Source organism: Panthera leo, chromosome B3 (assembly GCF_018350215.1).
Source record: "Panthera leo isolate Ple1 chromosome B3, P.leo_Ple1_pat1.1, whole genome shotgun sequence".
NCBI classification, from domain to species: domain Eukaryota; kingdom Metazoa; phylum Chordata; class Mammalia; order Carnivora; family Felidae; genus Panthera; species Panthera leo.
In genome coordinates, this window is record NC_056684.1 from 54,819,960 (window position 1) to 54,833,182 (window position 13,223).

The 13,223-nt window shown below is 38.3% G+C and overlaps 1 protein-coding gene across 3 annotated transcripts in view; it reads left to right on the top strand.

Annotated features, from left to right (window-relative positions):
- The window catches only part of SHC4 (SHC adaptor protein 4), a 130,556-nt gene extending 120,809 nt beyond the window's left edge, over positions 1–9,747 (top strand). For 2 of the 3 annotated variants that reach the window (XM_042942097.1, XM_042942098.1), the window contains one exon: positions 7,034–9,747. In XM_042942097.1, the coding sequence (XP_042798031.1) occupies positions 7,034–7,189 (156 nt within the window). In that variant the 3' untranslated portion in view covers positions 7,190–9,747. The remainder of the gene's footprint in view (positions 1–7,033) is intronic. The other variant, XR_006203586.1, reaches the window with a different exon arrangement.
- The last annotated feature ends 3,476 nt before the right edge of the window (positions 9,748–13,223 follow it).

A 13,223-nucleotide genomic window follows, 5' to 3' on the forward strand; every position in this document is an offset into this window, starting at 1 on the left:
GAAACTAGAAGTTAATGGCAGAAAGAGAACTGGAAAATTCACAAATATGCAGAATTAATACACTGTTGAACAGCCAGTGTCAAAGAAAAAATTAAAGGGAAATTAGAAAATATTTGAAAACAAATGGAAATGAAAAATACACTGGATCTACGAAACACAGTGAAAGCAATAGGAAGAAAGTTGATGGTGATAAATGCCTACACTGAAAAAAAAAGAAAGCTTTCTAATAAACAATCTAACACCTCAAGGAACTACAAAAAGAACAAACTAAACCCAAAAGTAGCAGAAGAAAGGAAATAATTCAGATTAGAGCAGAAATAAGTGAAAGAGAATAGAAAAATAATAGGAAAAATCCACAAAACTACAAGTTGGTGTTTTGAAAAGATGAACAAAACTGACAAACCTTTAGCTAGGTTGGCTAAGAAGAGAGAAGACGCAAATAAATAAAATCAGAAATGAAAGAGGAGACATTACAACTGATGCCATAGAGATTAAATGATTATAAGAGATTAAGAACAATTATATGCCAACAAATTGGATAACCCAGAAGAAAGGGATAAATTCCTAAAAAATATGCAACCTACCAAGATTTATTCATGAAGAAATAGAAAATCTGAACAGATGAATTACTAGTAAGGAGACTGAATCACTAATCAAAAACTGTTCATTAAAAAAGAAAAAAAAAGCCCAGGACCAGATGGTTTCACTGGTAAATTCTTTCAAACATTTAAAGAAGAATGAATGCCAATGCTTATTAAGCTTTCCCCACCCCCCAAAACTGAAGAGGACAAAATACTTACAAACTCATTTTATGAAGCCTACCTTACCCATATACCAAAACTAGAAAAAAATACTACAAGAAAAGAAAACAGGCCAATACGCCTAATGAACATATATATAAAAATCTTTAACTAAATGCTAGCAAACAAAGTTCAGTAGTTCACTAAAAGATCATACACCATGACCAAGTAAGATATATCCCTGGATTGCCAGGAAGGTTCAACAAAGGACATCAATCAATATGGCACACCACATTAATAAATGAAGAATAAAAATCATATGATCATCCCAATAGATGAACAAAAAGCATTTGATAAAATTCAACACCCTTTCATGATTAAAAAAACTCAAAACAACACTCAACAAACTAGGAGTAGAAAGAAATTACCTCAGCATAATAAAAGCCATATATGTAAAGCCTACAGCTAATATCATACCCCACATAAAAAACAGAAATCTTTTCCTCTCACCACTTTTAGTGGTGAAGTACTACAACCAACATAGTACTGGAAGTACTAGCCAGAGAAATTAGGGAAGAAAAAAGAAATAAAAGGCATCCAAATTGGAAAGGAAGAAGTATATTGCTTCACAGGTGATAGAATCTTATATGTAGAAAATTCTAAATATTCCACGAAAATCCTGTTATGACTAATCAACAAGTGTGGCAACATTACAGAATAGAAAACGAACATACAAACATCAGTTGCATGTGTAAATAATAATAACACTCTGAAAAGGAAATTAAGAAAATAATCTCATTTACAATACCATCAAAAAGAGTAAAATACTTAAGAATAAACATAACCAAGGAGGCAAAAGACTTATGCACTGAAAACTTCAAAACATTGCTGAGAGAAATTAAAGAAGACACAAATGAAAAGACATCTCATGTTCACTGATAAGAAGATTTCATGTTGTTAAAATGTCATTACTACTCAAAGTAATCTACAGATTCAATGCAGTTTCCATCAAAATTCTTTTTTTTTTAATTTATTTTTTAATATTTGAAATTTACTGTCAAATTGGTTTCCATACAACACCCAGTGCTCATCCCAAAAGGTGCCCTCCTCAATACCCATCACCCAGCCTGCCCTCCTTCCCACCCCCCATCAACCCTCAGTTTGTTCTCAGTTTTTAACAGTCTCTTATGCTTTGGCTCTCTCCCACTCTAACCTCTTTTTTTTTTTTTTTCTTCCCCTCCCCCATGGGTTTCTGTTAAGTTTCTCAGGATCCACATAAGAGTGAAACCATATGGTATCTGTTTTTCTCTGTATGGCTTATTTCACTTAGCATCACACTCTCCAGTTCCATCCATGTTGCTACAAAAGGCCATATTTCATTTTTTCTCATTGCCACGTAGTATTCCATTGTGTATATAAACCACAATTTCTTTATCCATTCATCAGTTGATGGACATTTAGGCTCTTTCCATAATTTGGCTATTGTTGAGAGTGCTGCTATAAACATTGGGGTACAAGTGCCCCTATGCATCAGTACTCCTGTATCCCTTGGATAAATTCCTAGCAGTGCTATTGCTGGGTCATAGGGTAGGTCTATTTTTAATTTTCTGAGGAACCTCCACACTGCTTTCCAGAGTGGCTGCACCAATTTGCATTCCCACCAACAGTGCAAGAGGGTTCCCGTTTCTCCACATCCTCTCCAGCATCTATAGTCTCCTGATTTGTTCATTTTGGCCACTCTGACTGGCGTGAGGTGATATCTGAGTGTGGTTTTGATTTGTATTTCCCTGATAAGGAGCGACGTTGAACATCTTTTCATGTGCCTGTTGGCCATCCAGATGTCTTCTTTAGAGAAGTGTCTATTCATGTTTTCTGCCCATTTCTTCACTGGGTTATTTGTTTTTCGGGTGTGGAGTTTGATGAGCTCTTTATAGATTTTGGATACTAGCCCTTTGTCCGATATGTTATTTGCAAATATCTTTTCCCATTCCGTTGGTTGCCTTTTAGTTTTGTTGGTTGTTTCCTTTGCTGTGCAGAAGCTTTTTATCTTCATAAGGTCCCAGTAATTCACTTTTGCTTTTAATTCCCTTGCCTTTGGGGATGTGCCGAGTAAGAGATTGCTACGGCTGAGGTCAGAGAGGTCTTTTCCTGCTTTCTCCTCTAAGGTTTTGATGGTTTCCTGTCTCACATTCAGGTCCTTTATCCATTTTGAGTTTATTTTTGTGAATGGTGTGAGAAAGTGGTCTAGTTTCAACCTTCTGCATGTTGCTGTCCAGTTCTCCCAGCACCATTTGTTAAAGAGACTGTTTTTTTTCCATTGGATGTTCTTTCCTGCTTTGTCAAAGATTAGTTGGCCATACGTTTGTGGGTCTAGTTCTGGGGTTTCTATTCAATTCCATTGGTCTATGTGTCTGTTTTTATGCCAATACCATGCTGTCTTGATGATTACAGCTTTGTAGTAGAGGCTAAAGTCTCCATCAAAATTCTAATAGCAGTTTTTACAGAAATAGGAGTACAATCTTAATATTCACTCAGAACCACAGAGAACCCGAAATAGCCAATCTTGACAAAGAAGAACAAAGATGGAGACATTACACTTATGATTTCAAAGCTAGAGTAATCAAGCCAATATAGTACTGGAGTAAAGAGAGATACATAGATGGAACAGAATAGGGAACCCAGAGATAAACCTATTTATGTATGATCAAATGATCTTTGCAAAGGTTGCCAAGAATTCACAATGGGGAAAGAATACTCTTTCAGCAAATGGTTTTGGGAAAACAACATCCACCTGAAGAAGAATAAAATTAGACCTTTATCTTACACCACACAGAAAAATTAACTCAAAATAGATAAAAGACTTATATGTAATATCTGAAACTATAAAACCCCTAGGAAAAAACATAAGGAAAAACTTCATGATTTTGTTCTTGGCAATGATTTCTTGGATATAACACTGAAAAATACAAACAAATGCAAAAATAGACAAGTGAGACTACATACAACTAAAAAAATCCTGCATAGCAAAGGAAACAATCAACAGAGTGAAGAACAATCAGAATGGGAGAAAATATTTTCAAACCATATATCTGATAAGGGGTTAATTTTCAAAACATATGATGAAATTTTGAACTCGGTAGCAAAAAGACAAATAATCTGATTAAAAAATGGACAGGTGACTTGAATAGTCACGTTCCCAAAGAAGACATACAAATGGCCAGCAGGTATTTGAAAAGATGCCCAACAGCAATAATCATCAGGGAAATGCAAATTCACAGTAAGATATCACCTCACACCTATCAGGATGGCCATAATAAATAACAAACAGGAGCACCTGGGTGGCTCAGTCAGTTATGAGTCCAACTCTTGATTTGGGCTCAGGTCAGGATCTCATGGTTCATGAGATGGAGCCCCACATCGGGCTCTATGTGGAGTCTGCTTGGAATTCTCTCTCTTCCTCTCTTTTTGCCCCTCCCCTACTCACACATGTGCATGCTCTTTCTCTCTCTCTAAATAAATAAATAAGTAAACGTTTAAAAAATAGAATAAATAAATAAATAAATATTAAAACAAAAAACCAAAAAGATAGCAGGTGTTGTTGAGGGTGTACAGAAATTGTAACCTCTGTGTCCTGTTGGTGGGAATGTAAAATGGTGTAGCTGTTGTAGAAAATGGTGCAGAGTTTCCTCAAAAAATTCAAAATGGAATTCGCATATGATCCATATTTATTGGATGGGTATTTATCCCAAAAGAATTGAAATCCAGATCTTAAGGAGACATTTGCACCATATATATATGGAATGCTATCCAGCCGTACAGAAGATGACAGAGTCTGTCACATACTACAAACACGAATGAACCTGGAGAACATCCTTCTGATTGAAATAAGCCAGTCACTGAGCAACAAATAATGCGTGATTCCACTTACATGAAATATCTAAGGTAGTGAAAACTCTTAGAAAGTAGAACAGTAGTTGACAGGGCCTGGTGAGGCAGAGGCAATGGGTTGTTGTTGTTTACTGGGTGTAGGTTTCAGTCACGTAAGATGAAAAAGTTCTAGTGATCTGCTGTACAACACTGTGCTTAGAGTCTACTATATTGTATACTTAAAATTTTGTTCGTGAAGTTGGGGCCCCTGGGTGATTAAGTGTCCAACTTTGGCTCACATCATGATCTCATGGTTCATGAGCTCGAGCCCTGCGTCGGGCTCTGTGCTGACAGCTCAGAGCCTGGAGCCTGCTTCGGATTCCCTCTCTCTCTGCCCCTCCCCTGCTCATGCTGTGTCTCTCTCTCTCAAAAATAAATAAAACATTTTAAAAAATTAAAAAAATTTGTTCGTGGGGTAGATCTCATGTTATGGTTTTGTTCTCTCTCTGTCTCTCTCTCTCTCTCTCTACACACACACACACACACACACACACACACAGAAGTGTGATTGGGGTCACAGCAGCAAATGTTTGCAGGGCCTGGCCCGTATCATAAGTGCGTAAAGCTGGGCGAATGGTGGAATGAACATAGAGTGTGGTGGGCTGTGATGAACTAACTGGGAAGCACATGTCCTGTGTAAGGGGGACTGTCACACTCAGCCTCAGTCTGTTGCTGCCATTTGGAGGAAGGGCCCAGTGTAGCCAGATTTAATTTTCCCAAAGAAACCGCAAAACTAAATTTTTATAGGAAATCTCCCCATTTTTGATTCAAAATACTTAAAAACTCTTTATTGGGCACCTCTGCCTTACCCCCTGCCCCCCCCCCCCCCCCGAGCTAACTAAAACAGCTCCTGGTATGTTTGGCTAGAGAGTGGATAGTTTATAATCCCTGCACTGGAAGTTGTTGTTTTTTTTTTAAGTTTATGTATTTTGAGAGAGCACACGTGGGAGGGGCAGAGAGAGGGAGAGAGAGAGGATCCTAAGTAGGCTCCACACTATCATTCGCAGAGCTCAATGTGGGGCTTGAACTTGTGAACCATGAGATCATGACCTGAGCCGAAACCAAGAGCCAGAGGCTTAACTGACCTAACCACGCAGGTGTCCCATCCCTGTAGTGGAAGATTAATTTGACATTTGTATACAGGATTGATTAGAGAAGAATGTAATTAGGGGATATGAGGTAAAAACTAGTGAAAGTCTGAACCAGAATGGAGGTAGGAGAAACAAAGAGAGAGCAGAGTGAACTGGAATTAACAACACAGACTGGCAGATCTGATCAGCTCATGTGACGTGGGTTGGGGTTGAGATGAAGGAAATAAAAATGTTTCCAAGTCTTGGTTTGATAAGTAAATTGTAAACGTTGTGCCCTTTTTCTCCTAATCCTTGAGTGTGTATTCCCTATGAACAGGGATTTTCTCTTACATAGACAGTACAGTGACCAAAATCAAGAAATTTAAGCATTGATACATTACCAGTATCTAATTCATAATCATATTCAAATGAGGTCAACAATTCCAATAAGTGTGTATTTTTTTAATACACTGAAAATCAATATCTAAGCAGAAATAAAAAATCCCTTGTAGAGAGGTAGCAGAATCACGTAACAAGGTGTTCTCTGACCTCATGCCTTCCCACTCCCTGACAGTTCCCAGCCACCCTCCAAACAGAACTATATTATGGCCCATGGAGTCATGATGGAGAGTATTATCTTCTGCCCATGCACAGGGTGAGGATACAGTAATATTGGGGAGGAAAGTCCTCGGGAGAAGGCAGGCATTGGGAAACTGAGTTGCTTTGGCATGCAGACGAGAAGTTCCATGTAGCAAATATTTATGAATCAGCTACTGTGAAGAATGCAGGAAGGAGATAAGAATACCTATTGGGAAGGTCTGAGGAGGCTTCTTAAAGGAGACAGGATTTGTGTTCAGCCTCCACGGAGAGGCAGGACTTCTCCAGAAGGGCCTGCTTCCTACAGACACAAGATATTTTGGAAGCAGTCTGCTTGCTGGGTCAAAATTGTAATCCCAGGAGTCATGCTTGTGTATACAGTTAAATATTTATAGGAATGGTGACATGATAGAATATATCAAACAGTAACGTGGCAAACAGGTTGGTTGTAAATTTGAACTGTGTGACAAATGTTTACCATTTTTCTGACTGGGACAGAAAATTGCTTTAAAAAGGTAATGAGGAATGAGAAAATTGTTTACTAAGGGATACAGAGTTGAAAAGTACCTTTCCTTTTTTTCTTTTTTTCTTTCACCAAGTACCTCATTCAAGGATATGTCTGTTTTTCCTCCTGATTGTTTACATCTTTTAGGGGAGCTATTATCATTTAACCTAAGGACTTTGTGTTTCCTTTTCAAGGTAAGGACCAAGGATCATGTGTTTGATAATGTTGGCCACCTTATCAGATACCACATGGATAATAGTTTGCCAATCATCTCTTCTGGAAGTGAAGTAAGCCTTAAACAGCCAGTGAGAAAAGATAATAATCCAGGACTTCTGCATTCCAACAAATGACAATATGGAAGTACCATCACACTGATATTTCAAGAAAGTTCATTTTGTGTTAGGATACAAAGATAATCCAAACTTGGTTGATAGATAAAATAGAGCACAATCTGTGAACTACATTTTCCCAAGAGCATCATGGACTATGTCCTTTATATGATAAAGAACTAACACAGATCGATCTTCAGAAAGTGAAAATCAGAAAAGGGGAAGAGGATTGGTCCATCTGAGAAGAAATTATCATATGCACGGATGTCACTTTTTAAGGCCATATTGCATCGATAGCAAGCTAAAAGCACAATTAAAATTTCCCATGCTAGAGACTACCTGGATGAACTGCTGGGGCAGTGGTATGTGCCTTTCAACTTGATAATTTGGGGACATTTTCATATTGGGGAGATTAGTTCTAAGTGTCTTCATATTCTATAACTATAGAACTATTTGCCAAAAAAAAAGTTTTTCCTTGTTACAAAAATAAGACGCAATTTGCTTGATAGTTATTGACTTTATCAGATTTTCTGTTTAGTAGCACTTTCACTACAATGATCAAATAAATTTGACATTGAATTTGGATGGTGTCTATGCCAGTGGAATCAAAACAAAAGCCACTGAAAGCATTGGTCTGTTTCATTGGCCTGTCTCTTTTACTAGCCAAGGGTTGGGGCCTAAATTCTTTGGCCTAGTATTTCTCAGTCTTTGCTATTTGGACACTTTGTATGCAGCACAGAGCAAGCTGAAGAACCCAAATCTATCAGTCATTTCTGATTCCATCATGGTTCTCCCCCTTTCCTTCCCCTTACCCTCCCACAAAGGAAGCTCATGCGTGCATGGATTTAAAACATGGCAGACAAACCAGTGTTCTTCATATTCGATATCCAAATTGGTTTCATTCTTATTAAAGTATTGATTCTATTTGAAAGTATGGAGAAATATCCTCTTGATTGGCTATGACTGAATCTACATGTATCCTTAGCATCTTTTCTAGATATGATCAGACAAAATGCAGAAGGGAGAAGACATATTGAATGAAGCAGTTGGAAGGGTTTGCCACATGTAAGTACACTGGTGATCTGAGGGTATAATTAAGTGTTGTGTAGAGAAAAGTGCTGGACAGTTTTCTCTATGTGACTGTGAGCGAGCTGCTAAACCTGTCTGGACGCCCATTTCCTTGTCTATGAAATAAGGGAATTGGGCTAGGTGAATTTAGAAGTCTATCTCAGCTGTAACATAAGTCTATAAGAAGCAAATTTTCCATTTATTAGGGGTCAGTGTTGATAATCAGTTTGTGTCATTAAGACGAAAGCTTGAGGTTTTTCCTTTAGCCTGCATCTATACTCCCAGAACAAATGGCACAACTGAAATCAACATTTAGGTAGCGGAGACCCCAAGCCTTTAGTCAAAGACATTGAACCTTTGGAGTGCTATCAGGATGATGGTAGAAGTGGATTTGGTTGTTTGGAGTAGAAGACAACTGCTTCAGTCTTTTAGTCACCTTTGCATATAATGGTTTGGCCATGACTTTGGGGTGATTTTTTTAGTCCGAGTAATCTGGACAGTTGCCTTAACCCCACTTCATTTTGGCTCTGTAGATACAACTTAACCTTTGTAATTGCGATATATTTGCTAAGTTTTAAATAAAATACAAGAAATTTTTTTTGGGTAGAAATCATCAGAAACCAAGTGCACTGAACTCTAATATTTTTCTGTAAAGGTTTATGATTTTATTCTACTTCTACTGCCACTGATTGCATAGGTAGGTTTGTTTCCTTTTATACAACTAGAAAATAATGTCTCTTTCATCAGTTTTCCATATACCTTGGTTCTTGATTGTTCATCCTCACAAAGGGGGTTAGCATGAGTGTAGATCATAGAAATTTATGGGTGATCCAGTCACCTTTCAGAGACAGAGCAGGGTTGTGGTCTCAGTCTGTTTGAAAAGAGTGTTAACTGGGTCACAAGAAAAAGTTTCTGATACAAATAGATGCCAAGAGTATAAATGATGTGAGTAGTACATGGGCACTGGTACATGAGGCACCAGTACATGGAAAATCCGTGTTTGACTGTAATGTTATAGTAGTTAGATAAGCAAATAATGCACTTACCAAGTACCACAGACACAGTTAAACCAGAATGAAACAGCAGAAGAAATGTTTGATTGCATGCTATTTTAATGACACACATTTATCTTCATCTGTTTTAAAGTGGAAATCCATTTGCCTATAAATACCTGTAAACAACTTTTCAAAAAAAAATAAATGATTATTTCTTTGTGACAATTCACGGTATTTATGTCTGATGTTTGGGATGTGGAAAATTTATTTGCAGGATCCTGATCCTAACCGGAAACAGATGGCTCACTTAAATTGGGTAATTTGAGGAGAGTTTAATAAAGGGACTATTTACAAAGGTGTGGGCAGAGTATGGGGAAACCACCAGGGAGAATGAGGTGCCCTGGGGCCAGCGAATGGGTAAGTGGAGAGCACAGTAACAGAATCTGGAGAGAGAGAGCTGTGGAAAGACTGCCTTTTAGGAGGTGTGGCCTCCAGTGGAGGGACTCCCACAGCCCTGGTGACCCCATAGCAAGGAGGCTGGGGACATTATACTGAACGGAAGAAAGAGCCTTTTCAACAAATGGTATTGAAGTAATTGGACATCGGTAGGCAAGAGAACAAACCTCACACTTCGCATAAACATTAATTCAAATGGATTATGGATTTAAACATCAAATGTAAAACTATGAGACTTTTAGGAAAGAAAAGCACAGGAGAAAATCTTTAGGATATAGGGCCAGGCAAAGAGTTTTTAGACTTGATATGATCCATTAAAGGAAAAATTAGGACATTGTATTTTACCAAAATAATAAATTTTTATTCTGTGAGAGACTCTGTAAAGAAGATGAAGGGCACGCTGTAGACTGGGAAAAAATATTTGCAAACCACTTATCTGACAGAGGGCTAGTATCCCGAATGTATTAAAAAAAAAGCCCTCAAAACTCAACAGTAAAAACATCTCATTGGAAAGTGGACAAAAAACGCGAACAGACAATTCACTGAAGATACACAGATGGCAAGCAAGCACATGAAATGTGTTCAAAATCATTAGCCAGTCAGGTCAAAATCATTAGCTCACAGTTCGTGAGATCAAGTTCTGTGTCAGGCTCTGCACTGACAGCACAGAGGAGCTTGCTTGGGATTTTGTCTCCCTTTCTCTCTTCCCCTCGTGTGTGCACACACACACACTCTCTCTCTCTCTCTCAAATAGGTAAACTTTAAAAAAAATTGGGGCACCTGGGTGGCTCAGTTGGTTGAGCGTCCAACTTCAGCTTGGGTCATGATCTCATGGTTCATGAGTTTGAGCCCCACTTCGAGCTCTGTGCTGACAGCTGGGAGCCTGGAGCCTGCTTCAGATTCTGTGTCTCCCTCTCACTGCCCCTCCCCCATTCACGCTGTCTCTCTGTCTCTCAAGAATAAATAATAAAACATTAAAAAAAATCATTAGCCAGTAAGGAAATGCAAATTAAAATCACAATTAGATATTACTATACACATATCTGAATGGATAAGTGAAAAATGTTGACAATACCAAATGCTGGCTCAATGAGGAGGAAGTCAGTCACACATCCATTCCTGGTGAAAATGTAAAATAGTACAGCCACTCTGGAAAGCAGTTTGGTAGTTTATTTAAGAAACTAAATGTACAGCTAACATTCAACCCAGTAATTCTGCTGGGCTTAGATCACAGAGAAAAATGAAAACTTACATTTATACAAAAACTGGGACAGAAATTTTTAGAGTAGCTTTGTTTGTAATGACCTAAAACTGGCAACATCCCAGATGTTCCTTCAATGGGTGAATGGATAAAGAAACTGTAGTACAGGCATACCATGAAACACTAGTCAGCAATGAAAAGGAATAACCTGCTGATGCATACAACTGGGCTGAATCTCCAGAGAATTATGCAGAGCAAAAAAAGCTAATCCCAAAAGGTTACATACTATAGTCCTTACTATAGGTAAGGACTGTATGTAACCTTCTTGAAATGATAAAATTATGGAAATGAAGAATAGATTAGGTATTAAGGAGGGAGCAAGTGTGGGGAGGAAAGTGGGTACGGTTATAAAAGGGCAACATGAGGAATCCTTGTGTGATGTAATTGTTTTTTGATTTTTGACTGTATCAGTGTGGATATCGTGGTTGTGATAATGTATTATAGTTTTGAAAAAGATGTTATTATTGGTGCAAACTGGATAAAGCTTAAAGATGTCCCTGTATTGTTTCTCACAACTGCATGTGAATGTGCAATTTTTCCAAAATAAAAAGTTTAATTTAAAAAAGGTTTGGGGGTAAAACTACTTTCATGTTGGCACTTTCGCTGAATGTGGTCGTAGGATCATCTTGGTTATCCTAGGTCCTGTCATGTCAGGACTAGGAGGGGTCATCAGGATGAACTGCATGAAGCCACCTTCATGAAGGGCCTCAAACATGTTTGATATCGCCTCTGGAGATATGCTGACAAGATCAAAGGATGGCAAACACAGATGTCATGCCAGACATTGCCAGCTCTGCCCAGCCCCTCTCAGATTCCTGGAATCATTTCTGCATGCCCCACTGCCGGCCTCTGTGTGTTTTGCTCCTAACTGCCTGCAGAGTGATTGACTTTTGTTTCTGGGCACAGCCTCAGGTAAGGGGAGCTGCTTTGAGTCACCAGGAGCCAGAAGTGCCTGTGAGTTTCCTTCTCCTCTTCCTTGCCACCATCACTAGTGCAAGAGTGGGAAAGCCCACCTCTCTTGTCCCATTCTGATTAAACTCCAGAGTTCCCGGGGGGTCAGACCGGCCGGCACATCTCCTGAAAGCACGTGCCTGCTTGGCTTTTCCCTTTTCCTGTCCTGCTTCCTCATTCCCTAACAACTTTCTCTGGAAAGCTCTTCCTTAATAAATCCTATCTATGCACTCAAATTTCCATCCCAAGTTTCACTTTTGAGAACCTAACCCAAGGCAGAAGAACATCAAATAACTTTAACCATGTGTCCCATTACTGGACTAAGTGTTCAAATACATGAACATTTTAAAGAAATCCTGTAATTTTCAGGGTGCCTGAGGCTCAGTGGGTTAAGCGTCAGACTTTGGTTCAGGTCATGATCTCAGTTTGTGAGTTAGAGCCCTATGTCGGGCTCTGTGCTGACAGCTCAGAGCCTAGAGCCTGCTTCAGATTCTGTGTCTCCCTCTTTCTGTGTCCCACCCCCACTTGCTCTCTGTCTCTCTCTCTCTCTCATAAAGGAATACACATTAAAAAAATAAAAAATAAATCTTGTTATTTTCTTATGGTAGCATAACATCGTATCTTATTAATCTGCTTTGAACGTGTTATATAAGCATTTCAAATACACACCAATTTTATGATCTTGTTTTGGTACTTCTTTCTTTCCTTTTCAACCCACTGTTTCAAGTAACAGAAGCAATATGGCATCTGGGAGGGTCTGCATTTCACATTCAAATATAATTTTTGCAGCCTTGGATCTTTATCAAATGGTTGCCGTCACTTCTTCTGATAGGTTTTCTGATTCAAAACCTTGGTGTGAATCCTAAACATTAAGTTCAGGCAATTGGCTCTCACACTTTTGACCAAAGACCACGGAAGGGGCAAAAGACCTATTACCCCACATAACTTTCATCCCTCAACCCCCCTTTTTATTTGTTTGTTTGTTTAGGTAGTGGAAAAATAACTCAATGACAAGAAAGAACTGAAGAGGAATGATAGGAATTGCTTACTTACTTTTAAAGGAGAAATACCATTCATATGATTTTATATTCCAAAATACTGCCCTATGAACTTTTCAAAAAATGAGTAATTTTATCACTTTCCTTGACAGTGTGTTGTCAGTTATTTAAACAGAACAAATTTATACCTAACACATTTCCAGAGAGTATAAGCAAACTTCAGAGGAATTACAAATTGATGACTTTACTAATAGATGACTAATGACAAAAGTGGAACCTGAACTTGGATATTATTTTAAAGTCATTATAGGAAAAGTGGAAATTCA